The sequence below is a fragment of the Phyllobates terribilis genome, unplaced genomic scaffold (assembly GCF_046119375.1).
Source record: "Phyllobates terribilis strain yellow unplaced genomic scaffold, ASM4611937v1 Scaffold_5__5_contigs__length_657084704, whole genome shotgun sequence".
NCBI classification, from domain to species: Eukaryota; Metazoa; Chordata; class Amphibia; order Anura; family Dendrobatidae; genus Phyllobates; species Phyllobates terribilis.
The window spans coordinates 176124481-176150302 of record NW_027362765.1 but is presented as its reverse complement, the minus strand read 5'-3'; the positions used below and the strand labels follow the sequence as shown (position 1 = coordinate 176150302).

General features: G+C 42.1%; 1 protein-coding gene across 1 annotated transcript; it reads left to right on the top strand.

The window, feature by feature from the left end:
* The first annotated feature begins 453 nt into the window (after positions 1-453).
* On the top strand, positions 454-22471 carry SNF8 (SNF8 subunit of ESCRT-II). Its single transcript, XM_073683527.1, has 8 exons — positions 454-590; positions 2596-2646; positions 4396-4534; positions 4761-4865; positions 10458-10530; positions 13477-13618; positions 15007-15081; positions 21863-22471. The coding sequence occupies exons 1-8, from the start codon at positions 537-539 to the stop codon at positions 21998-22000; spliced, it is 777 nt and encodes a 258-aa protein (XP_073539628.1). The 5' UTR covers positions 454-536; the 3' UTR covers positions 22001-22471.
* The last annotated feature ends 3351 nt before the right edge of the window (positions 22472-25822 follow it).

Genomic DNA, 25822 nt, shown 5'->3' with positions numbered 1-25822 from the left:
TGGACATGCTGCGAATTTTTCCGCAAGGAAAATCCGCTGCGGAAAATTCCTCAGCATGGGCACAGAACATGCGGATTTACATTGGGGATCATGGCGCACGGATTACCAAGCGTTTTGCAAGCGCTGTGGAAATTCCGCAGCAAAAACGCTTGAAAAACGCATAGTGAGCACACAGCCTTATGAAGCATATCCCTTTTTTTCAAAAAATGTTGTCAGCGAAAGTAAATAAAAGCAGCTGACAGCCCAGTTCATGATTCCAGAGAATAGATAACAGACAGCAACACCTGCACACCATTATAACATGTCGTCAATAAGAAAGTTACTGCCGGGAGACGTTCATTAATTGGTCTTCAAAAAGATGGCCGCCACTCTATAGCTGTGCAAAGAACAGAAGACACATTTTAAAGGGTGTTTGTTGTCAAGTGCTCCCTCTAGCGTGCACAAACTATTAGCTGAGAACGACGTCATCACCGAGTGTCTGTGTCGCGCACTGGTGACGTACCCACAGTGCGGAAGTGAAGCTGTGAGCCGCAGAGATGCACCGGAGAGGGGTGGGAGCGGGGGCGATTGCAAAGAAGAAGCTTGCGGAGGTGAACGGGCTGGGGATGACCGGGGCATGGGCTCCCGCATGTAATCAATGTGTACACGTAGGGGAGGCTCGTGTTGTGCCCGGTGTTACCCAGTACAGTGCTGACAAGTCTGGAAAGTATAGGGTTGCGTGTCAGTGACGTCATCAGCCCAACACCATGTCACCCAGTATGGGAAATAATAATTAAAAATGGCTGCAGAGGAGGAGTAGCACTGTCACCCCTAGCAACCTGTCAGCTCCTGTAACCCTGTGCTTCATCCTCCTTATAATGAGGAGCCCACCTGTGCCCTGCACTCCTCTACATGTCTATCTGCCTGTTATACCCCGCTCTTGTGTTCAGAAGGATTTTATTAATTGGTTTGATTGTTAAGGGGATTGTCCAGAGGATGAAAATAATTTGTAAATGGGCTCCCACTGGTATAAGAAATAAGTAATGCCCCGCAGCTCCCGTTTTGATGCTCACTAGCAATGGTCTCTACTTTCTGGTCCCTACACGCTGGAAATGACTATCACGGACTGCGGACGGTCGCCCTTTTATTGTTATTTACTCAAACAGCATAAAAAATGCAAAAGGCTTTGGTGAAGTTGCTTTTTTTTATTGTACTACTCCCTAAAATATTGTAGGCTAAGATATATGTACCCCAAGAGGGTCCTGTTACTTTATACAATTGGATCAGCAAAAAAAACAACAATCCAAAGCCCTTATTATATATGTGGGAAACTTTTATAATACCCCCTTACATTAAAATATTAGGACAATCTGGCGCCCAGACCAAAAAAAGTTGTGCACCTATGCTTATGGGGGATGAAAGAAGATTGTGCTACTAGAAAAGACTAAACCCCCAACCGAATAGATGCTCCAAGGAAATTAGGTCCTTTATGCAAATTGAGCTTTCTCCTTAGCTGATTGGTCAGTCGGGGGCCATTTGGCTGCATTCATTGCAGTTTATATACTAAAGGGCCATGGATGGAGCTGCATAGTTTAGGAAACTCAATTTGCATATAGGGTGCAGTTTAATTCAGCACCACAAGAGGCATTTGTTTGAGTGGAATCTTGGCAGTTACTCCTGAATTGTTCTTGGTAGGCTATGGTCACATTATCAGTATTTTACATCAGTATTTGTAAGCTAAAATCAGGAGAGGAACAATCAGAGAAAAAGTATAATAAAAACACATCACCACTTCTGTATTTACCACCCACTCCTGGTTTTGGCTTGTAAATACTGACCAAATACTAATAGCGTGACTGCAGCCTTAGGGTGCAGTTAGACGGCCATATAAATCGGAACAAGATGGGGACGCAATGCTTGGACAGGCTGCAGTGACCCAAGCGTGACAGCTTCATGTATTTCTATGCAGCAGTCAAGCACAGGCCGGTAGAGCCACAGCCTGTCCGAAGATTGTGTTGCGATCTCTGTCTGACTGTGCCCTTAGTGTGCCTATGAGTCCAGTTGCATATATCTGTCATTTGTGGTCTAAGTGCGGACTGGTCGCTGGTCTCTTGACCCACACTTGACAGCCCCATGTATGCCTATGAGGCTGTAGTGTTTAGGCCAGGAGACCTGCAGCCAGTCTGTACATCGCTTTCTATACTTAGACTGTGAATGTTGGCTGTGTGGAGACGGCGTCAGATGTACTGCTGAGTGCCTCCACTCCTACACATAATGATAATTTTAAGATACCCAGCTAAAATTCAGAAGGATCACAAGCTGGGCAGGTAGGACAAAATACACGTAGGGGCAAGCAGCTAACAGGTTTAAGTGAACATCATACTCAATGATTTGTTCTTAAGGAGATCAGTCACGTCAGAGTTTAGGCAGCGACCTATTACCTTCCTGTATGCTATGCCTGTCGAGGTATACTTATGTATGGGGAATGCTTACGTGATTGATCCATCCTAGTGCTGCTGCATTTTGCAGATGGATGATCTTTTACATTTACTTGGAAGCAAAATATACTGTAGAATATTACATATAACTATCAAGATTCTGATATCCTTTCTCCAGGCCAAGTACAAGGAGCGAGGGACTGTCCTGGCCGAGGACCAGCTTGTACAGGTGACCCAAGCTGTATTTTCTATCAAGTTTTTTCTGCGGGAAATATGTATAAGTTGTGACTCTGCATTGCTGTTGTAGCTTTACCACTGGTTACTTGGTTCTGTTTTAGGTTATTTTGGAACATAAAAATGGGGGGGCAGAGCCCTGCATCATGTGGGATCAAGTGCTGCCAATTGTTGTTCATCAACGGGTTGTCAGGAAATAGTAATTCATACATTCATTGTGCTGCTTGGCAGTGTGTGCCGCAGGGGATGGGCACCACAGTGAGACATACACCCGTAGCAATATTACTTGGCATACCAATGAAAGTTTTGTGGTGCGTATTGCTTGGCACATCACTTTGTGCACACACTCAAGCCCATCAGGCTTGCAGTCTAATTTTATTTTAATTTTTTTAATTAAGGGGGTACATTTTTCATTATTTTTTCTCTTGCTGTATTAAAGTGGTTGTCCAACAGTAAAATATTTTTTGTTATCCATGGATTGAATAAAAAAAATAACTGGAAGCAGTGCATATTCACCTTCCAGCACCCTCAGCGCTAAAGGTTTCTGGCGGTTCCGGAAGCGGTGTTAGCCCTATTCAAAAGTCCCAGCACCGCTGCAGCCGTCAGGTGACTAGATGAGCCTGTAATTGGCTGCGGTAATCAGCTGACTAGAAAAGCATGTCATCAGATATTTCTCCAATGACTTGCTCTTATAGTTACCTTATACATATAGACGCCCTATAAGTCCCTACTAGGACTTCTGAACTGGGCAGACACCGCTTCCTGGGTAGACCTCTGGAGCAGCCTAATCTACGGGGGCGCTGGAAGGTGTATATGCCTCTGTTTATTATTTTATATAATCCAGTGCTAATAAAATTGTAATTTACTGTCAGACAACCAGTATAAGGGGTAGGAGTATATGATGTCTCCTTCCAAAAGATTTTATTTTTAGTGTGTTGTTTCACTAAATAGATTAATGGAAAGTCGCTGAGATATGCCATTGATTTCTGCTTGGAGGGGATCCGACCCTGTGACACCTGCCAATCACTAGACTGCAGAAACTCAAGAAAACAAACTGACAAAAGTAAAGGGGCTATAACACTTTCCTAGCACTTCTGCCATCTTGTTCTCACATTTCACAGGGTTCACAACAGTTGAATTCTGACCAACAAGTCACTCATATACTAGTGGTAATCTACATGTCTGTAGTGAAGACAGTCACTTTTTTAAAGAGGTTACTCCACAATCACAACTTATCACCTATCCATGAGGTTGGTGATAATTTGATGATCATTAACGTTCCCACTGGTCATGAGAACATTCCCAAATTCCCTGTTGGACTGGAGTGGTGGTCAATAGTGTTGAGCGAGTGTGCTGAAACATAGATGCCGAGCACGCCAAAACTACTCGGTGAGCACCCGAGCATGCTCGTTTAAAGGGTTGAACGAGCACGCTCGCTCAACACTAGTGGTCAAGCATGTGCACTAGTTACTCCATTTAAAGCTTACGGTACTAACTGAGTTAGCCAAGTGCAGTGTAAGTGGCAGTGCACATGTGTTTGACCATTTTGCGCCATTAAAAGCGGGATTTGGGACCTGTGTTCTCATGATCAGTGGGGGGGGGGGGGGGTCCTAGCAAGGAAGCGATAAGTTGTGATTCTGTCATGACCCCTTTAAGCTTGGCCTAAATATGTAAATGCGCTTGTCTAATCCTGCTATTACCCATCCTTTGTCTTGTGAATCTCTCTATCTTTTCATTATTGCAGATGTCTAAGCAGCTAGAAATGTTCAAAACAAATCTAGAAGACTTTGCCAGTAAACACAAGCAGGAAATTCGCAAGAATCCTCAGTTTCGGGTTCAGTTCCAAGATATGTGCGCCACAATTGGAGTGGACCCACTCGCCTGTGAGTTTCAGTAGATTGTAGTATTCATTGTTTCTGGCTTCTTCCTCCTGTGAGTTCCATACACTGCTTGCGATTTTTGGGTATTGTAGTGCGAGATGAATAATGTCAGACTATTACATCACCCCTGTATTCTAGTGGGATTATCATTCATAACCTAGTTTATTAATCATCTATGTTATCTTCTAGAAGATGCATTTATAGGGAGACTGTTGTGTTTCTTTTCCAGCTGGTAAAGGCTTCTGGTCAGAAATGCTGGGTGTCGGAGACTTCTATTATGAGCTTGGTGTGCAGATAGTAGAAGTATGCCTGGCTCTAAAGCACCAGAATGGAGGTAAGTGTTAGGCAGGGGTTGTGCAAGGGTGAGTGGAACCACGGAATAATGGCTTGTCTGTATAGGCCCAAGTCAGTTAACACTCTAACCCCACCTACTGCTGGGCTATTAGAAAACTGAATATATTTTATTAACCCCTTTACCCCCGAAGGTGGTTTGCATGTTAATGACCAGGCCAATATTTACAATTCTGACCACTGTCGCTTTATGAGGTAATTACTCTGGAACGCTTCAGCGCATCCCCCTGATTCTGAGAATGTTTTTTCGTGACACATTGTACTTCACGATAGTGATAAAATTTCTTCGATATCACTTGCGTTACTTTGTGAAAAAAAATTGGAGATTTGGCGAAAATGTAGCAATTTTCAAACTTTGAATTTTCATGTCCTTAAATCAGAGATATGTCACACAAAATAGTTAATAACTAACATTTCCCACATGTCTACTTTACATCAGCTCAATTTTGGAACCAACATTTTTTGGGGGGTTAGGAAGTTATAAGGGTTAAAAGTTGAGCAGCGATTTCTCATTTTTCCAACAAAATTTACAATACCATTTTTTTTTTTAGGGACCACATCACTTTTGAAGTGATTTTGAGAGGCCTTTATGATAGAAAATACCAAAAAGTGACTCCATTCTAAAAACTGCACCCCTCAAGGTGCTCAAAACTACATTCAAGAAGTCTATTAACCCTATAGGTGCTTCACAGGAATTTTTGGAATGTGGAAGAAAACAATGAACATTTTACTTTTTTCACAAAAATGTTACTTTAGACCCAACATTTTTTATTTTCGCAAGGGTAACAGGAAAAAATAGACCACAAAATTTGTTGAGCAATTTCTCCTGAGCACTCCAATACCACATATGTGGGGGAAAACCACTGTTTTGGGCGCACAGCAGGGCTCGGAAGGGAAGGAGTTCCATTTGACTTTTTGAATGTAAAATTTGCCTGAATAATTAGCGGACACCCTGTCGCGTTTGGGGAGCCCCTGATGTGCCGAAACAGTGGAAGCCCCCCACAAGTGACACCATTTTGGAAACTAGACCCATCAGGGAACTTATTTAGATGTGTGGTGAGCACCCTGAACCCCCAGGTGCTTCTCAGAAGTTTATAACATTGAGCCGTGAAAATAAAAAAATCAAACTTTTTCCACAAAAATGACCTTTTAGCCCCAAATTTTTTATTTTCACAAGAGTAAGAGGAGAAAATGGACCTCAAAAACTGCTGTGCAATTTCTCCTGAGTACACTGATACCCCATATGTAGGGAAAAATACACTGTTTGGGCTCACGGCAGGATTCAGAAGGGAAGGAGCACTGTGTGACTTTCGAACGCAAAATTGGCTGGAATCGAGAGCTGACACCATGTCGCATTTGGAGAGCCCCTGATGCGCCTAAACAGTGGAAACCCCCCACAAGTGACCCCTCAAGGATTTGATCAAGGGGTATAGTGAACATTTTGAACCCAGAGGTACGTCACAGAATTTGATAACATTAGGTCATCATATTGAATAAGTTGTCATTAGTCTTGAGCGCAAGTGCTCGCTACTTGAGTTTGCATCGGGTATGCACCAAGTATCGCAGGTGCTCGAGTGACATGCTCAAGTCCCCGCATGTTTCACATTGTTAGACACCCCAAAAAAAAACATGCGAGGATTGCTCGTACATGGCAAGCAATCCCCACGAGGTGTTTTTGGCTGTATAAGGCTATGTTCACACATGTTGGTTTTTTTTCGGTGTCACAAATCTGCAGCAAAACCCAAATCTGGCAGGAAATCAGCTGGGTCAAAAACACAGGTTTTGCTGCATTTTTTGCTTCGTTTTTTTGTGTGTTTTTTTTCACTGTCCTTTTGTCTCTTTATGTATGTACATAAAGTTCGTTGAAAAAAAAAATCTCATTCTGGTTTTGGCATTGTGGGGGAGGTGAATTGTTCAGGAATAGTTTAGACACTGGCAATGCATTGAGTTTGTATGACACTATTTACTTTCACACTATGGTCTGCCATTCATATGCTCAGGGCATTGTTTAATTTCACACCTCACTGGGCCACAGGTATTGTTCAATCTCACATGTAGCTCAGCTAATGTTTACAAATTTACACATCACTAATTTAATTAAACTCTCCTAATACAAACAACAATCTCAGTGACCAAGACAAGATGGTAAAATCACAAAAATAAATTTCTTCCAATGGGTGAAAAACGCTGAAAAAAGTGACATGCTCTAATTTCCAAAAACCCAAACCAAGGCACAAAATACGCAACAAAAAAACTAAATGTGTGAACAGAGAATTCTGGTTTCTCATCAACTTTGCTGATACTGTAAAACGCTGCTGAAAATTTGCATGAAAATCTGCAGCAAAAAACGCTGAAAAACCCAACACGTGTGAACATAACCTAACAGCCGTGAAACATATGGGGCAGAGACTCGAGCATGTCACTCGAGCCCCCGGGATACTCCGTGCATACCCAAGCACCCAATGCAAACTCAAGTAGGGAGCACTTGCGCTCAACACTAGTAGTCATATCGTCATAATTTTTTTTTCTTTACTTTTGAAAAAATCCCAACAGAACCCTATCACAACCCTAATACAACCCTGGCACAGCCCTTACCGTAACCCTAGCACAACCCTAACCCTAGAGTTTATTTTTTACGCCGTTCCTCGTGCGGTATAAGTGATTAGACGACTTTATTATTCGGGTCGGTGCGATTACAGCGATACCAGATTCATATCGGGTTTTTATGTTTGGCAGCTGTCACACACTAAAAGACGCTTTTTTTTTTTGCAAAGACTAGTTTTTGCAATCATTTTTCCTTATTTCATCCGACAGTCATGTAAGGACTTGTTTTTTGCAGGACAAGTTGAAGTTTTTATTGGTACTATTTTCGGGCACGTGACATTTTTTGATCGCTTTCTATTCCGATTTTTGGGAGGCAGAATAAACAAAAACTTCAGGAATTGTTTTTTGTTTTGTTTTTTTTTATGCCGTTCCGCGTGTGGTAAAATTGATAAGGTGTCTTGATTCTTCGGGTCAGTACGTTTACAGCGATACTACATTCATATTGTTTGTTTATGTTTTGGTGCCTTTACACAATACAAACTATTTTATAGAAAAATTATTTTTTTGTATCACTTTATTCTGAGAGCTATAACTTTTTTATGTTTTGGCTGATGAAGCTGTATGGCGGCTTGTTTTTTGCGGGACAAGATGACGTTGTCAGCAGCACCATTTTTATTTACATTCATCTTTTTGATCGCATTTTATTCCATTTTTTGTTTGGCGGTATGACGATAAAGCATCTTTTTTTTTGCTTCGTTTTTTATTTTTATTTTTTACCGTGTTCACTAAAGGGGTTAACTAGTGGGACAGTTTTATAGGTCAGGTCGTTCCGGATGTGGTGATACCAAATATGTGTATTTTTATTGTTTGTTTGTTTTTTTCATATTATATATTTATGGGTACAGTATATTTTTATTTTTTTTTTTGGGGGGGGGGGGGGATTATTATTTCAATATTTTTTTTATATATGTTTACAATTGTATGTATTTATTTTTTTTCACTTCACTGTTTTTTACTTTTACATTTTGTCCCATTATGGGATTTTCATTTTTTGCAGGCTCCCTGTGCTATGCAGGCTGCCAGCCCTGCAGACACAACTTAGAATGATCGTGCACTGAGCACAATCTATCTAACTTGCTGATGCCTAGTGACCCGGATGTCGTCACGAGGGGCCCTCTTACCGATGCCTGCCCTGGAAATGCTGTGAACGACTTTAATCGCAGCATTTCAGGGGTTAATGTGCCTAGAGTGGTGCGGGACCGCTCCTGGCACATAGTACCGGGTGTCAGCTGTGAGAATCAGCTGACACCCGGCGGCAATCACCCCGCAAAGCTTCTATGCGGGCGCAATCACTTTGTGCGTAATAGCACGTACCTGGTTCAATAGGCCCAGGGCACAGGGACGTACCAGTACTCACAATGTCAGTAAGGGGTTAATACCATAACATAATAACACATTCATCTAGTATCCTAATGCATAAATTAAAGTGATCATAGTCATATGCCAGTAGGGAAAAATGACTGGAGATTCATTAAAGACTTATCACCTACTGAAAAACTGCATAAAGGGAGACTAAAATATAAAATCTTTCTCAAATCTATATAATTAAAAATATATTTTACTACAAAATATATTTTTAATTAATCTTAAAGGGGTTGTCCAGACTTGGGACAAAAGTCTGCATTCACAGCCGCACGCTGTCACGATTCTCCAGTGTGATCACACGTGACTCGTATATGCAATTTCAATACTTGTGCTCACGTGCCACCTACACTTATTCAGCTTCTCTAAATAGAAGAGAATTGAGAGAAGCGAAGGAATCTAGTTGGCACGTGACCGTAAGTATGCAAATTACAGGTGCGGTCACGTGACCAACCCCTCGTACTGTTAATACTAGGGAATCACAACCGCATGCCCACTGCACGCTGTTATGATTGGCAGTCTCCAGTCACACAGTGTGACTGGAAATTTTTGGCCCAAGCTCGGACAACCCATTTTAAAAACAAAACAAAACACAATGTTGGGGTTCTTTGCTGTATCACTCTTTTGACAACTTTGAGAATTCCTGCTTCTGAGCTGGTTGATTCCTCTGTGGAGGCAGAACGGGAGTGTGCAACATGAAAAAAGTGGAGAAGGGAGGAGATCTGTGCTGTTGACTTTCTACATATTGGATGCAGCTATGTAAGAAGAGATGTAAGATAGACTCCTTTGTATTAAAGAGCAGTAGGAGAAAGCTACACATAGCAACTGAGGTAAACCCTATCATAGCCTTCTCATTGTGTTGTGACTGGCTATCTATGTACAGTATGTAGCGAGAGACTGAGATTAAGTCTTGGCTGCTGATTTTTTTTTTTTTTGCAGATTAATCCTTTACAAGCGGCTATGTCCTCCTCTTGCAGATTAACCCTTGAGTAGCAGCTGTATCCTTCTCCTTTATCTGGGCTGCATAATACACAGGGACATCTTGTTACATGGATGATAAATAACAGTATTCTGTTAAATTTTAACCTAATTCACTGCTTCTTGTGATGGAATGGTGACATAATTCACCATGTTGGTGATTCTCTCGGTGAATTTATGAGAAAAATAGGTAAATAAATTCTCCCATTGCATTCTATGGACCAATGAGTCTGCAAAACAGGCCAGATCCTGCCATATATGAGCAGAAGTCTCCATTCTGCCATGCAGATGCTCATTGTCTATCCTTAGATTAGACCATCATTGTGTGATTGGCTGCTGCCGATCCTTGGAAGACCAAGTGATTATTAGAATCAAGGAGTAGGTTAGTACCCATTTTTCATGGACATACGTAAAGGTACAAGCGTATAAACCCCTAATGTAAAATTCAGATCTTCTAATTTTTCTTTTGACAAGTTAGAATATCTGAAAATGGAGTACGACTTTATATTTGATAGCATGTTCCACTTCCTGCTGTGTAAACCTTCATTAAGCAGTGCAGAGCTGTATTTCTTGACTCTGTCACCCAGCACCTTCCCCTCTAGTCTTCTTACTTGTTGTTATTTGTTCCTAGGTCTGATAACCCTGACTGAGCTCCACCAGCAGGTATTAAAGGGAAGAGGGAAGCTGGCTCAGGACGTCAGTCAGTGAGTACTGTTCACATGAAGCGGGGTCACTAGCAATCAGCATATTAGTTTCATTGTTATGTAAAAATAGTAATTGCCCCAATATTGTGTATTTATCACACTGTATGATGATCTAATAATTAATATGTGATATTAGTAATACCAGTTTTTCTATTATCTAAACATATAGCAGTCACAACAAAAGGTACGGTATTGAAGATGTTAATGTCTGTTTTCCAAAGATCCCAATGTTCAGCAGGTCGTATATATTAACCCTTTTCCATATTAAGACGTGAATAAACGTTCAGGGCAAGGGTACGTGAGTATGGAGTGGTCTCCTCATGTGGTTCATGCCAGCTAGGTTACATGACTGGCATCTGTTAATTATTTAGATGCTGTCAATCTCTGACAATGACTTTTAAATGGTGCTCACGTGAATCGGCACCAATGGGCGCCCACGACACAATCACAGGGTATTAGTGCGATACCCTGGCAGCCAGGGACCTGCCGAAAGCCTCCATAGCTGCCATCTTCATATTTCTGTGAAGCTCAGCTCATATGAGACCATGATTTTTCCTATATTGCAATACTGTTTTATTGCAGTGTACAGTACAAGTGATGAAACGATCACAGGTTCAAGTCCTCTAAGGTGACTAAACAAATAAGTGTAAAAAAAAAAGCTTTTCAGATATAAAACGTTAAAAAAAATATAACCCCCCCCCTCCTTTTTTTTCCTGTTAAAAATAAAGGGAAAAGTCATATATTTTAAAATATTAAATGAATGAAAAATATGAACAGAATTGCAATCAAAAACCTTTTATATACCCCAAATTAGTAAAAATCAAAAACGGACTAGCATCTTCAAGCAGAATGATACTGCTGTATTCTTTTGCTGTAAGCGCTAAAATGTCTGCAAACATTGAATATATGAAATTTGTTCTGTATTACTGCTATATAATATATACTTATATAAATGAAGGTACTTAGCGTACACGTTGCCCAACCAGCCACGACAAGGCGACCTTTCTCAGGAAGGACCCTAGACCTAATATTATCAAACATGCCTCTCCAGGGGAAAGCCCACAAATTGTACCTTAATTTTATACGTTTGGTATTACCGTAATCTCAATGACTAGAACAGTCGTGTTTTTTACAGCAAAAAACAAAACCCCAAAAAAACAAATTGCATTTTCTTTTATCATTTCATCTCACTTGGAATTTTTATCCCGTTTTTTAGTAAAATTAATGATCTAATTCAAAATTTCATTTTGTCATGCAAAAAACAAGCCCTCATATGGACACGTTGACGAAAAAGTAAAACTATTATGACTTTGAGATGAAGCCGTGATAAAAACGAAATTAAAAAATTCACTGACCATTAAAGGGTTAAAGATTATCTGCACACTCATAAACCTATTAACGGATCATAGTGAGATGTCAGCAAGTTTTGATTAGCCAGATACTGAGCCCTCCAACAAGAACTAAAGTAAGGGTGGGCTCATAACTCAAAACAGAACTGTTTTGAGTGCTTCTGCCCCTTTAACTTTGCTATTGGTGGGGGGGTCTCAGCACAAGGATCTCCACTGATCAAAACTCAGAGGGCCAAAATGAAAAACTTGGAACAAAGTTGCGGGCCAACCAGTATACAGTATAATGAGCCCCACATAGTCCTCCATACAGACTAATAGGCCCCACATAGTCCTCCATACAGAATAATAGGCCCCACATAGTCCTCCATACAGTATAATGGACCCCACAAAGTCCTCCATACAGAATAATGGGCCCCACACAGTCCTCCGTACAGAATAATGGGGCCCACATAGTGCTTCATACAGTATAATGGGCCTCACATAGTGCTTCATACAGTATAATGGGCCTCACATAGTCCTCCATGAAGAATAATGGGCCCCACATAGTGCTCCATACAGAATAATGGGCCCCACATAGTGCTCCATACAGAATAATGGCCACCACATAGTCCTCCATACAGTATAATGGGCCCCACATAGTCCTCCATACAGTATAATGGGCCCCACATAGTCCTCCATACAGTATAATGGGCCCCACATAGTCCTCCATACGGAATAATGGGCATCACATAGTCCTCCATACAGAATAATGGGCACCACATAGTCCTCCATACAGAATAATGGGCACCACATAGTCCTCCATACAGTATAATGGACCCCACATAGTGCTCCATACAGTATAATGGGCCCCACATAGTCCTCCATACTGTATAATGGGCCCCACATACTCCTCCATACTGTATAATGGGCCCCACATACTCCTCCATACTGTATAATGGGCCCCACATAGTGCTCCATACTGTATAATGGGCCCCACATAGTGCTCCATACTGTATAATGGGCCCCACATAGTGCTCCATACTGTATAATGGGCCCCACATAGTGCTCCATACTGTATAATGGGCCCCACATAGTGCTCCATACAGTATAATGGGCCCCACATAGTGCTCCATACAGTATAATGGGCCCCACATAGTGCTCCATACAGAATAATGGGCCACACACAGTGCTCCATACAGTATAATGGGCCACACATAGTGCTCCATACAGAATAATGGGCCACACATAGTGCTCCATACAGAATAATGGGCCCCACGTAGTGCTCCATACAGTATAATGGGCCCCACGTAGTGCTCCATACAGTATAATGGGCCCCACGTAGTGCTCCATGCAGTATAATGGGCCCCACATAGTCCTATATGCAGTATAATGGGCCCCACATATTCTTGCATACAGAATAATGGCTCCACATAGGGGTGGCGGTTCTGGTGTCACGGGCCAAATATAATCACCCTGAGGGCCAGATTTGGCTCACAGGCCGGAGTTTGACACGTATGCTTTAGCTACTGCAGTGTTCATAGAGGAAAAAAAAGCTATTACACGCTTTAACAGTTTCTGTAAAATATTTATTAATTTCTTGTCTCATGTCTTGTTTCAGGGACGATATCATCAGAGCAATTAAAAAATTAAAAGTCCTCGGTAGCGGGTTTGGTATCATCCCAGTGGGTGGATCATATCTGGTGCAGTCAGTTCCTGCTGAGCTGAACATGGATCACACGGTGGTCTTACAGCTGGCGGAGGTCAGTAAGGACATCATTTGCTGGCAGCAGTTTTTGATAGTTTATAGATTTCATAGATATTATAGCTACATCCATCCTCCTGGATCTTATGATCATTTTTGCATACTCTTCTTTAAAGGGGTGTTCTCTTTTATCTAAAGGATAGGAAATAACCTTCCAATTGCTGGGGGTCCACCTACCATGGCTTCCACCAATCCCAAGAACCTGGGCTCTGAATGGAGCAGAGATCCGTCATGTGCACTGCCGCTCCATTCATTCGAATAGGAGTACCGAAGATCAGCCGAGTGCAGCGCTTAGCAACCTCTGGCGCTCCCATTGAGAATGAATGGAGCGGCAGTGTATACGATCGACCTCTGCTCCACTCCTTGGGATCGGTGGGGGCCACACCGGTCGGACCCCCAGCAGTCGGAAAGCTATTCCCAATCCCATGGATAGGGTATAACTTAAATTTAAGAACACCCCTTTAAGGACACTCTTCTGGCCTCCATTAGGTGAACAGAGCCCTACACGTATGTTTGATGTATGATGTTTGTTTATTATTTCTTCAAGTAGTTTCTTTTTTGTATATTATGCTTTGTCTTCTTGAATAGTGCTTTATGGTGCACATACCTATATTGCTACGTTTTGGGGATATTTTCCTTCTTACTTAGGTTAAAAAATGTTCGATGTATGTACCAAGAGCTTTCCTGGTGTATGTGGTAGGTAGATACTACAAAATGTGATGGGCAACTCCTAGCTTTAAAATGCAAAGAAAACGTGATGTTACCCATAACTAGATTAACATAGTGTTAACAACATAGTGTTGTGCTGTATGGAAAATGAGCTTTCATCTGCTACTACAAGGCCAATGTTTTAACGCCCATTTGCCTGTATTCATTTGCAAATGTGTCAAAGGCACTGCAGAAATCTAATAAGTTAAAATGATATGTCTGGTGAATTTCGTATTCCTAGAGAATTTGGCAAGGTCACCAATGTATGATTTCTGAGGGCCCAAGTGAATGGATCTGAGGGCCCAAGTGAATGGATCTGAGCAGTAGTACCAGGTGCAGCCACATGGATGGATGCATTATTGATCCTGGATTTAAAGGATCTATATTGACAAGACAAGAGCATTTGAGAGACTCATTGGCCCTTTGTTCTGCTTATTCGCACTGGAGCCAAGTACAGCAGAATTTCTCTAGGACATGGTAAGACGCGCTTCTTTCCCATCAATAGCTATTTGGAAACATAAAGGAACCCAGCACAGGTAAAAAAGGGAAAGCTTTTACTTCACCAGTCCTCCGAGGTGGTAATATCCTGTGCTTTGGAACTGTCGTACAGTGACATTACGTATTTAGGTGTTTTGTATGGCAAATGTGTATTTAACCTGGTCTTTTTTTCCCCTGCAGAAGAAGGGCTATGTTACAGTCAGCGAAATTAAATCAAGTCTGAACTGGGAGAAGGAAAGAGCTAAACACGTCCTGGTGAGTCTTGTCATTAGACTTTGTAGTAACATTGGCCATTATCTTTCTGTAATGTAGATTTGCAGCAAAGGGGCACAAATATAATCACTGGTGCCCGGAGTAACCGTGTGTGTGTCCAGTAGAGTGGTCTCTTCTTCTGGAGATCTTCCGCCAATATTCTCATCAGTTCAGTAATCCTGACATGCATCTCTTGGATCCAGTCTCAATCACAAGACCTCAACTTATCCATCAGGATTAGTGGCGCATAAGCTGGTCACTTGGGAAGTGAATTTTGTCCTTTGTCTCTTCTCTCCTGCCAGTCAATGTAATACCTCTGCATTTCAGTGATCCTTACAGCTCTGGACTGGCCTCACTGAGCCTCATGTTGACCTGGTTCATCTTTTTCAACCTCTTTCTTGAGGTCTGCTTTTTCTTTTTTCCTTCCGTAAGCTCCGTTTTTTTGACTTGGCTATGGATGACCAGGTTCTGAATTTCATGAATCGTTTGTGACTTGGTTATCTGAATCCTGCTTAAGGCCCATAAGTCTATGTTTGCTAAGGTTTATCTCTGTATGTGTAAGTAGTCTTCTGTTGGAATGAGCAATTGTTCTTCCATCACTTCAAATATTTAGTTGTCCTTTTCCAGTCTAGTTTGAGGGTAGGACTTGATTCCCTTCTGTGACAAGTTTCTTAATTTTACATCTTCTATTGCTCTTGGCTGTCCATGAGCAGAGCCTTTGCCCTTTCTCCGTCCCATTTTCTGGAGGGTTTCCTGCATTGTCTGAATTGGTCGGGGCTATTAGGATATTTTTGACGGAACCTTTCAGTGTTCCAGTTCTCCTTTCGCAATCCCTGGTGGGCATCATAGTTTGGCCAGCCGCTATTGCAATCTTTTTCGAGTGAATTTGGTCTGTGATTGTGGAAGCCTACAGGTCCACAGGTAGCGTTGCTCTATTTCACATTACCGCTTTTTCCACAATGGCATTAGGGGGCCCCCTTTTACCGTCCATCCCCAAGTTTGGCAAGGCTTATTCCTGGAGCTCTGGTTTCCATCTTAGCCAGGTTGTTCAAGACTCTTATCATAGTCAGTTTTGGCATTGCCCACCCTCTGGGACTGATGTAGAATGTCCCACAGTGAGACATTAATGAGATTAATCTATTACTGAGAAGATTGGATTTTTGTACCTACCATCAAATATCTTTCTTGATTATATTGGGGAACACCTCTTTCCTGGGGTCTGTTTTGGTTGCTTTTGGCCTTAGTGACAAACCGGATCCAACATTACCTGGCCTCAAGAAAGAGGACAGATTTTCTGCTCTCCTGCTGCCTTTGGAGGAAACCAGAGCTCCAAATGTCTGGGGAGAGGGTAAAGGGAATACATTTCTACCTACCTAGTGCTGTCTTCCCCCATGAATTCAGCCGCAAACAAAAAAGGGATCTATGGTAACCACAAATGTTTAATGCTGATCTTTAGATGAGATACGACAACTCTGATTTGATGCAATATTTCAGTTGTGAAATCCACAACATAAGTTAGAGATATACAAAACTCAATTTTCTTACAGCCAGGGCTGTGGAGTTTGGGTTGTGGAGTCAGTGTCCATTTTGGTGGAGTCGGTATAAAATGGACCGACTCCAACTCCTAAAATATACACTGCTCAAAAAAATAAAGGGAACACTCAAATAACACATACTAGATCTGAATGAATGAAATATTCTCATTGAATACTTTGTTCTGTACAAAGTTGAATGTGCTGACAACAAAATCACACAAAAATCATCAATGGAAATCCAATTTATTTAAGTAGAAAAACACACTACAGGCTGATCCAACTTTGATGTAATGTCCTTAAAACAAGTCAAATTGAGGCTCAGTATTGTGAGTGGCCTCCACGTGCCTATATGACCTCCCTACAACACCTGGGCATGCTCCTGATAAGGTTGCGGATGGTTTCCTGTGGGATCTCCTCCCAGACCTGGACTAAAGCACCCGTCAACTCCTGGACAGTCTGTGGTGCAATGGTGGATGGAGCGAGACATGATGTCCCAGATGTGCTCAATCGGATTCAGGTCTGGGGAACGGGCGGGCCTGTCCATAGCTTCAATGCCTTCATCTTGCAGGAACTGCTGACACACTCCAGCCACATGAGGTCTGGCACTGTCCTGCATTAGGAGGAACCCAGGGCCAACCGCACCAGCATATGGTCTCACAAGGGGTCTGAGGATCTCCTCTCGGTACCTAATGGCAGTCAGGCTACCTCTGGCGAGCACATGGAGGGCTGTGCGGCCCTCCAAAGAAATGCCACCCAACACCATTACTGACCCACTGCCAAACTGGTCATGCTGAAGGATGTTGCAGGCAGCAGATCGCTCTCCACGGCGTCTCCAGACTCTGTCACGTCTGTCACATGTGCTCAGTGTGAACCTGCTTTCATCTGTGAAGAGCACAGGGTGCCAGTGGCGACTTTGCTAATCCTGGTGTTCTGTGGAAAATGCCAAGCGTCCTGCACGGTGTTGGGCTGTGAGCACAACCCCCGTCTGTGGACGTCGGGCCCTCCTACCACCCTCATGGAGTCGGTTTCTAACAGTTTGTGCAGACACATGCACATTTGTGGCCTGCTGGAGGTCATTTTGCAGGGCTCTGGCAGTGCTCCTCCTGTTCCTCCTTGCACAAAGGTGGAGGTAACGGTCCTGCTGCTGGGTTGCTGCCCTCCTATGGCTCCCTCCACATCTCCTATTATCTGCTCCATGCTCTGGACACTGTGCTGAGAGACACAGCTACCCTTCTTGCCACAGCTCGCACTGATGTGCCATCCTGGATGAACTACACTACCTGAGCAACTTCTGTGGGTGGTACTGTAGACACCGCCTCATGCTACTGTACCTCTAGGGCTGAGAGCAATGGCAAAATGAAAAAGTGACCAAAACAACAGCCAAAAAGGATGAGAACAGAGAAATGGTCTGTGGTCACCACCTGCAGAACCACTCCTTTATAGGGGGTATCTTGCTAATTGCCTATCATTTCTACCTGTTGTCTGTTCCATTTGCACAACAGCAGGAGAAATTGATTCGCAATCAGTGTTGCTTCATAACTGGACAGGTAGATTTCACAGAAGTGTTATTGACTTGGAGTTACATTGTGTTGTTTAAGTGTTCCCTTTATTTTTTTGAGCAGTGTATAATAAATTGGGTACAGTAGTTCAATGCAGTTTGTGGGGAATATTTTTTTCATAAGAATTTGGGAAAGTTGTGAAATGTCCTATAAATGTCTGTCCTATTTCTGATATACGGGTCTAGACTAGTGACAGACCGAGTGCCCAAACTGCAACCCAAAACCCACTTATTTATCGCCAAGTGCCAACGCGGCAAATTAACCCGAATACTGAGGTTTTCGTTTAGAAAAAACAACTCGTATAGAGAGCAGGCGAGGGCAGCATAGAGCAGCCACAGAAAGGAGCAGGGGTATGAGACTGCAGAAATAAAGAATGTGCTCACCCCCATCTTGGTATATGCCCCCAATCCATGTATGTATGCTGCCCCAAATCCATGTATATAAACCTGCCTCCCCCAATCCTTGTATGTATGTCTGCCTCCCCCAATCCTTGTATGTATGTCTGCCTCCCCCAATCCTTGTATGTAAACCTGCCTCCCCAAATCCTTGTATGTATGCTGTCCCCAATCCATGTATATAAACCTGCCTCCCCAAATCCTTGTATGTATGCTGCCCCAAATCCATGTATATAAACCTGCCTCCCCAAATCCTTGTATGTATGCTGCCCCCAATCCTTGTATGTATGTTCTACCTCCCCCTATCCATGTATATACAGTACAGACCAAAAGTTTGGACACACCTTCTCATTTAAAGATTTTTCTGTATTTTCCTGACTTTGAAAATTGTACATTCACACTGAAGGCATCAAAACTATGAATTAACACATGTGGAATTATATACTTAACAAAAAAGTATGAAACAACTGAAAATATGTCTTATATTATAGGTTCTTCAAAGTAGCCACCTTTTGCTTTGATGACTGCTTTGCACACTCTTGGCATTCTCTTGATCAGCTTCAAGAGGTAGTCACCGGAAATGGTTTTCACTTCACAGGTGTGCCCTGTCAGGTTTAATAAATGGGATTTCTTGCCTTATAAATGGGATTGGGACCATCAGTTGTGTTGTGCAGAAGTCAGGTGGATACACAGCTGATAGTCCTACTGAATAGACTGTTAGAATTTGTATTATGGCAAGAAAAAAGCAGCTAAGTAAAGAAAAACGAGTGGCCATCATTACTTTAAGAAATGAAGGTCAGTCAGTGCGAAAAATTTAGAAAACTTTGAAAGTGTCCCCAAGTGCAGTTGCAAAAACCATCAAGCGCTACAAAGAAACTGGCTCACATGTGGACCGCCCCAGGAAAGGAAGACCAAGAGTCACCTCTCCTTCTGAGGATGAGTTTATCCGAGTCACCAGCCTCAGAAATCGCAGGTTAACAGCAGCTCAGATTAGAGACCAGGTCAATGCCACACAGAGTTCTAGCAGCAGACACATCTCTACAACAACTGTTAAGAGGAGACTTTGTGCAGCAGGCCTTCATGGTAAAATAGCTGCTAGGAAACCACTGCTAAGGACAGGCAACAAGCAGAAGAGACTTGTTTGGGCTAAAGAACTCAATGAATGGACATTAGACCAGTGGAAATCTGTGCTTTGGTCTGATGAGTCCAAATTAGAGATCTTTGGTTCCAACCACCAAGTCTTTGTGCGACGCAGAAAAGGTGAACGGATGGACTCTACATGCCTGGTTCCCACTGTGAAGCATGGAGGAGGAGGTGTGATGGTGTGGGGGTGTTTTGCTGGTGACACTGTTGGGGATTTATTCAAAATTGAAGGCATACTGAACCAGCATGGCTACCACAGCATCTTGCAGCAGCATGCTATTCCATCCGGTTTGCGTTTAGTTGGACCATCATTTATTTTTCAACAGGATAATGACCCCAAACACACCCCAATTGAGATGGTTTGGGGTGAGCTGGACCGCAGAGTGAAGGCAAAAGGGTCAACAAGTGCTAAGCATCTCTGGGAACTCCTTCAAGATTGTTAGAAGACCATTTCCGGTGACTACCTCTTGAAGCTCATCAAGAGAATGCCCAGAGTGTGCAAAGCAGTCATCAAAGCAAAAGGTGGCTACTTTGAAGAACCTAGAATATAAGACATATTTTCAGTTGTTTCATACTTTTTTGTTAAGTATATAATTCCACATGTGTTAATTCATAGTTTTGATGCCTTCAGTGTGAATGTACAATTTTCATAGTCAAGAAAATAAAGAAAAATCTTTAAATGAGGTGTGTCCAAACTTTTGGTCTGTACTGTATGCCTCCCCAATCCTTGTATGTATGTCTGCCTCCCCCAATCCTTGCATGTATGCTCCCCCAATCCATGTTTATATGCTTCCCTCCTCCAATCCATGTATATATGTATGCTGCCCGCTTTGTTAGCAGTTTGGCAGTATGCTTTGGGTCATTGTCCATTTGGAAGACCCATTTCTGCCCAAGCTTTATCTTCCTTGATGATGTCTTGAGATGTTGCTTCAGTATTGCTGCATAATCTTCTTTTCTCATGATGCCATCTAATTTGTGAAGTGCACCAGTCCCTTTTGCAGCAAAACAACCCCACAACATGACGCTGCCATCCCCGTGTTTCACAGTGGGGTGGTGTTTTTAGGCTTCAAAGCTTCTCCCTTTTTCCTCCAAAGGTAACAATAGTCATTACGCCCAAAAAGTTCAATTTTAGTTTCATCAGACCATAGGACATGTCTCCAAAAATTAAGGTCTTTGTTCCTGTGTGCATTTGCAAACATTAATCTGGGTTTTTTATGCTTCTTTTGGAGTAATGGCTTCTTCCTGGCAGAGTGGCCTTTTAGCCCATGTTGATACAGTACTCTTTTCACTGGTTATTGATACAATCTTACCAGCTTCCACCATCATCTTCACAAGGTCTTTTGCTTTTGTCCTTGGGTTGATATGCACATGTCGGACCAAAGCACGTTCATCTCTGGGACACAGAACCCGTCTCCTTCCTGAGTGGTATGATGGCTGGACATTCCCATCTTATTTGTACTTGCATGTAATTGTTTGTACAGATGAACGAGGCACCTTCGGGTATCTTGAAATTGTACCCAAGGATGAGCCTAACTTGTGCAAGTCCACAATTCTCTTCCTGATATCTTGGCTGATTTCTTTAGACTTTCCCATGATGCTATACAAAGAAGCAGTGTGCTTCAGATGTTCATTAAAATACATCCACAGGTGTGTCTCTAATTAACTCAGCTGCTCTGAAGCTTCCAAACACATGACATCATCATATGGGCAGTCCAGAATTGTTTAAAGGCATAGTAATCTTAAAAGTTTACATACACTGACTTTGCAGTAAGTAATAAAAATGCCTTAAAACATTCTCTCTCTCATATTATTCTGGCATTTGGCAAATATTAAAAGTTATGGTAATCCTAATTGACCTTAAGCAGGAAAGGTTTATTCTGATTTCATGTCAGATATTGAGAAAAAAATGCATATGTGTCTTTTTATATAGTGTATGTAAACTTCTGGTTTCAACTGTAGATTGAATTATCTGGCGCAGGGAGGGTCAGGTAAGGCGCATTTTACTCCAGCTGAATACTCATTAAAACTAGTGCATATTATGCCATTTTTTAAGGAATTCCTACAAGGCTGTGTACTTTCAAGTCCCTTAATTTGCTTAAAAAAGTGAAGTAACTGATAATCCAAAAAACATTGTGTATTATGTCCCCTCCAGGAGCACTTACTGAAGGAAGGATTGGCCTGGATTGACTCACAAGAAGAAGGGGAGCCCCAATACTGGCTGCCAGCTCTCTTTTCTGAACTCTATTCTCAACAGATTACCCCCGATGAGAGCAGAGTGGAGGCACCTTGAACCCAGTTCCTGACACCAGAAATGTCCACTACCTCAGACTTACAATTTATATTAAAGAGAAGCCTTTGAGTGATAATGACTTTCTGCTGGGGTGTAGCCAACGTGGGGCTGCAGTGGGTATATATATATCTCTTCTCTGTAACTTAGCACTCCTCTCCCCATTCATATCTGACTCCGGGAGCTTTTCTTCCCAGAGGGCAGTAAGTGTGGTTACGATGTATGGTGATTGAGCAGAGGACAGTGTGTTTGCCGTACCCATCTCTGCAGCCAGTAAGGACAGTGATCTGGATATATGCAGAGTGCCAGTTATATTTCTTATGTTTTTGAGGCACTGCAAGTACTCAGAAATGTATGCAATCCAACCTGAGGGACTGGGCCTTTAACAGCCATTGGTCCCGCACAGCCTGGATGAAGATCAATCTTATGTATCGATGTAATATACTTTCTATAAATAAAATTTTGGAATATTTAGTATGTATGTCATGTCCTATGTACAATATGGGGTGTTTATAGCTATGCAGCAGGGGACGGCTATGGCTACTGGACCCTCAACCCTATGAACACATTGCGGACCGATGACAATAACTCGACTCCAGCACAGAGATTCAGACAGGAATTTTTTTTATTCGATTTATAGAAGATTCAGGTTTACCAAAATTACTGAACCTGTTTCATCCACGTACCTGTAACAAACGCCTCTGACATGATTCGCAATGAACATCACAACATAACAGAGGCGAGCAGTGTTCTTGAATGCCATGTGGTTAAAAAAATGGAAGGAAATATTGATGAAGGTTGGAAATGAGTTCCTCGCCCAATCAAATCTGCACGTGTCAATACCAATATAATGTCCTTTACTAAACACACACAAATTAACATTTTAGAAGAGCACGCTGTCATTTACCAGACAATGATTATATGTAGGATTTCCTCCTCTGTACAGCTGTAAACCTACAGCACGTGTACTGTTAAAAAGAGTATTCTGGGGTAGTAAATTGTGACAATAAGCAGAGTTCTTGAAAATTAAGGAACAGATACAAAAAGGAAATCCAAAAATTCTGGATGTGGCATTAATGGATTTACACTTTCATTTGGGGGGGAAAAAGCAAATAATTATTATGGCACGTACAAGTACGCACCAGTTTCCTGTTTTTACTTGCCAACTTTTTACAGCCTGAGGGGGCTTAGTAGGAAAGGCCTATTACTTACTATACACCAGAAATTGGTATAAAAGGCTAAAGAAAATCTTCATAATTCCGAGTAAGAGATTGCACCTCCTAATAAATGAAGTGCATCTTGCTCCAGCTATCATCATGTTAAGACTAGCTTATGACATGCCGGTCTTATTACCCCCACCCACTGAAACAGAATACCCTTTACCTACAAACCAAATGGCATTAGATAATTGAATTATGAGAAATATGCAATCGAAGGGTCATAAACCTGGAGTTGCACCACTCTTTAGTTAACCCTTGCCTCATGTGGAATTTGTCCATATTACCGCAGCCGAGAACCTTGGTTTATTCACTTGACAGCACTGTGACCAAAAGCATTTTAGAACAGGAAACTATGGAGCCATTCAATTAGCCAGAGAAATCAGGTTATCATTAATTCTCAATCACACGTCAATTACTGCTTACACACAATAAGTCATTTTACCCTGCATGGCAGAATACTAGCGGCTGGTGCGCCTGTAGATATAGCCTTACTGAGCAAATGCCCATTCTTAGAGCAACACACTTACTTCCAGCATCACCGCAGCCGGCCTTTATCTGCACACTGAAGGTCTGGTCGGTACGTGGAAGCGCAAGCACAAGATGATATAAGGGAAAGGCTATTCTTGTATCTACTCCTGATTATGGCTTAGAAATACAGAGGCACCATGATGATCACAGCTGCACTCTGAATAAAGCCTTCCATAGATTGTTCATTTTGTCCATGTCCGCCCTATGGCTGAAGTAAGGAACCTGGGCTTCATGTGTTGCCTCATGTGCAGGTGGTCACTTTTAGCATGATAGTGAAGAGTCAGCAGGAAACTGATCCGATCATTTCCAGCACAGTTTTTTTTTACCCAACATTCCACAAGACCTGTCCACAACTTTGTCAAGGGCTCAGACATAAAAAAATAAAAATATTCATTGGACACAATGAATATGCATAAAGTTGTCCATGAGGGTATGTTCACATGTTGTGTATTTGCACGGCCACCTGCTGGGGCGAATTAGCATACATGTTTGTGGGAATAATGAGGTGTTCCCAGAAAACTCCTGTGCATATAGGCCTCAGCTCATGGAGGTGGTCTTCTGCCTGAGGCAGCCGCCATAACACAGGGCCAAACAGACTATTCTTGGGGGGCAGATTTAGATTTAAAATAAAAGAAACTTTGACTTGATAATAAATCAGTTTAGAACATCTTACAGGAGAAAGGAGATGAGAATTGAAAAAGAATCTGTCACCAGATTTTTGCTATCCCATCTGAGAGCAGCATAATGTAGGAGGGGACAGAGACCCTGATTCCAGCGGTGTCACTTACTGAGCTGCTTGTTTTCATTTTGATAAAATCACTTCTCTTCTGCAGATCTAGCAGTTCTCTGAATGCTGAGCTCTGTATAACCCCGTCCACACCACCCAATGGCAGCTTTCTGCTAATCAGTGGGGGGAGTCATACAGAGCTCATGAATATGCCCGACTATCTGGCACCAGGATTACTAGTCCTCTAATGGCAAAATCAACTTTTTATCAGCAAAAGATTATCAAAACTACAGCAAACATCCCAGTAAGTAACATCGCTGGAATCAGGGTCTTTGTACAGTATGCTGCTTTCAGATTCGGTGACTGATTCTCTTTAAGACCCTATTAGATGAGCTCACAGACTGGCTGACTGTTTTCTCAGTCTGTGTATAGTTATACATAGAGGCTGTAGAAGCCCAATTGTTCAATATTTTTAATGAAACCTTATTGTAAAAAGGTATCCATATTATTTAGGGTGGGGCTACAAGACGACACACGGCCAAAGTTTGTAAGGTTCGCTGTTACATCATAGCACAATACAAGTAAATATGATCGCATTGCGACCCCGAGGATACTGGGAGAAGCAAGTCACCAATAATCTTCTGCAATGAAGCAGTGACACCTAGTAAACTTGGGTCGTGCGACAGGTGTCGAGGCAAAAGTCGCCATGTAGCCCCCAGCCTTAAGGACGTAGCTATGATTTCTAAATTCTCAATCCAAATGACAGGGCACATAGCACAAATACTTTACTACAAAACATCGATCCTTTCCTCATTTCTAATGGATTAATATCTTCCTCACTAGGCACTTGACACGATCTGACATAAGAATAAGCAAATGTCAGAAATTATCAGTTTCACATCTGCAATAACAGATCATTTTTGTGTTAGGAAGGATCAGATGACTTCAGTTTACAGAGCATGCTCCATAGAAATCACTCTGGACGTTATTATATTCTTAAAACCTGTCACTTACAAGATCTGGAGGACAATTACAGAAACGTTTGGAAGACTAATCCTGAACGAGTTAAAGAATTACCACAAGCTGAATGGGTGCTATTGTCAGGACCAGCTTTTCTACAGCTTTAACAAGAGTCTATGGTTCGATTCACATCTTGACATAGACCCTTTTACAATCAGAATTATTGTAAATTACAAGTCTAACGCAAAAGATTTTCCTTCTATTGAAATGAACAGTCTTGTGCATCACACAGATGTGAAGAGCCACAATGAATTCTGCATGTGTTTTGTAAAGTTACATTCACATTACTTACCCAGGTTTACAAGAAGAAACCATACAAAAACATCAGAA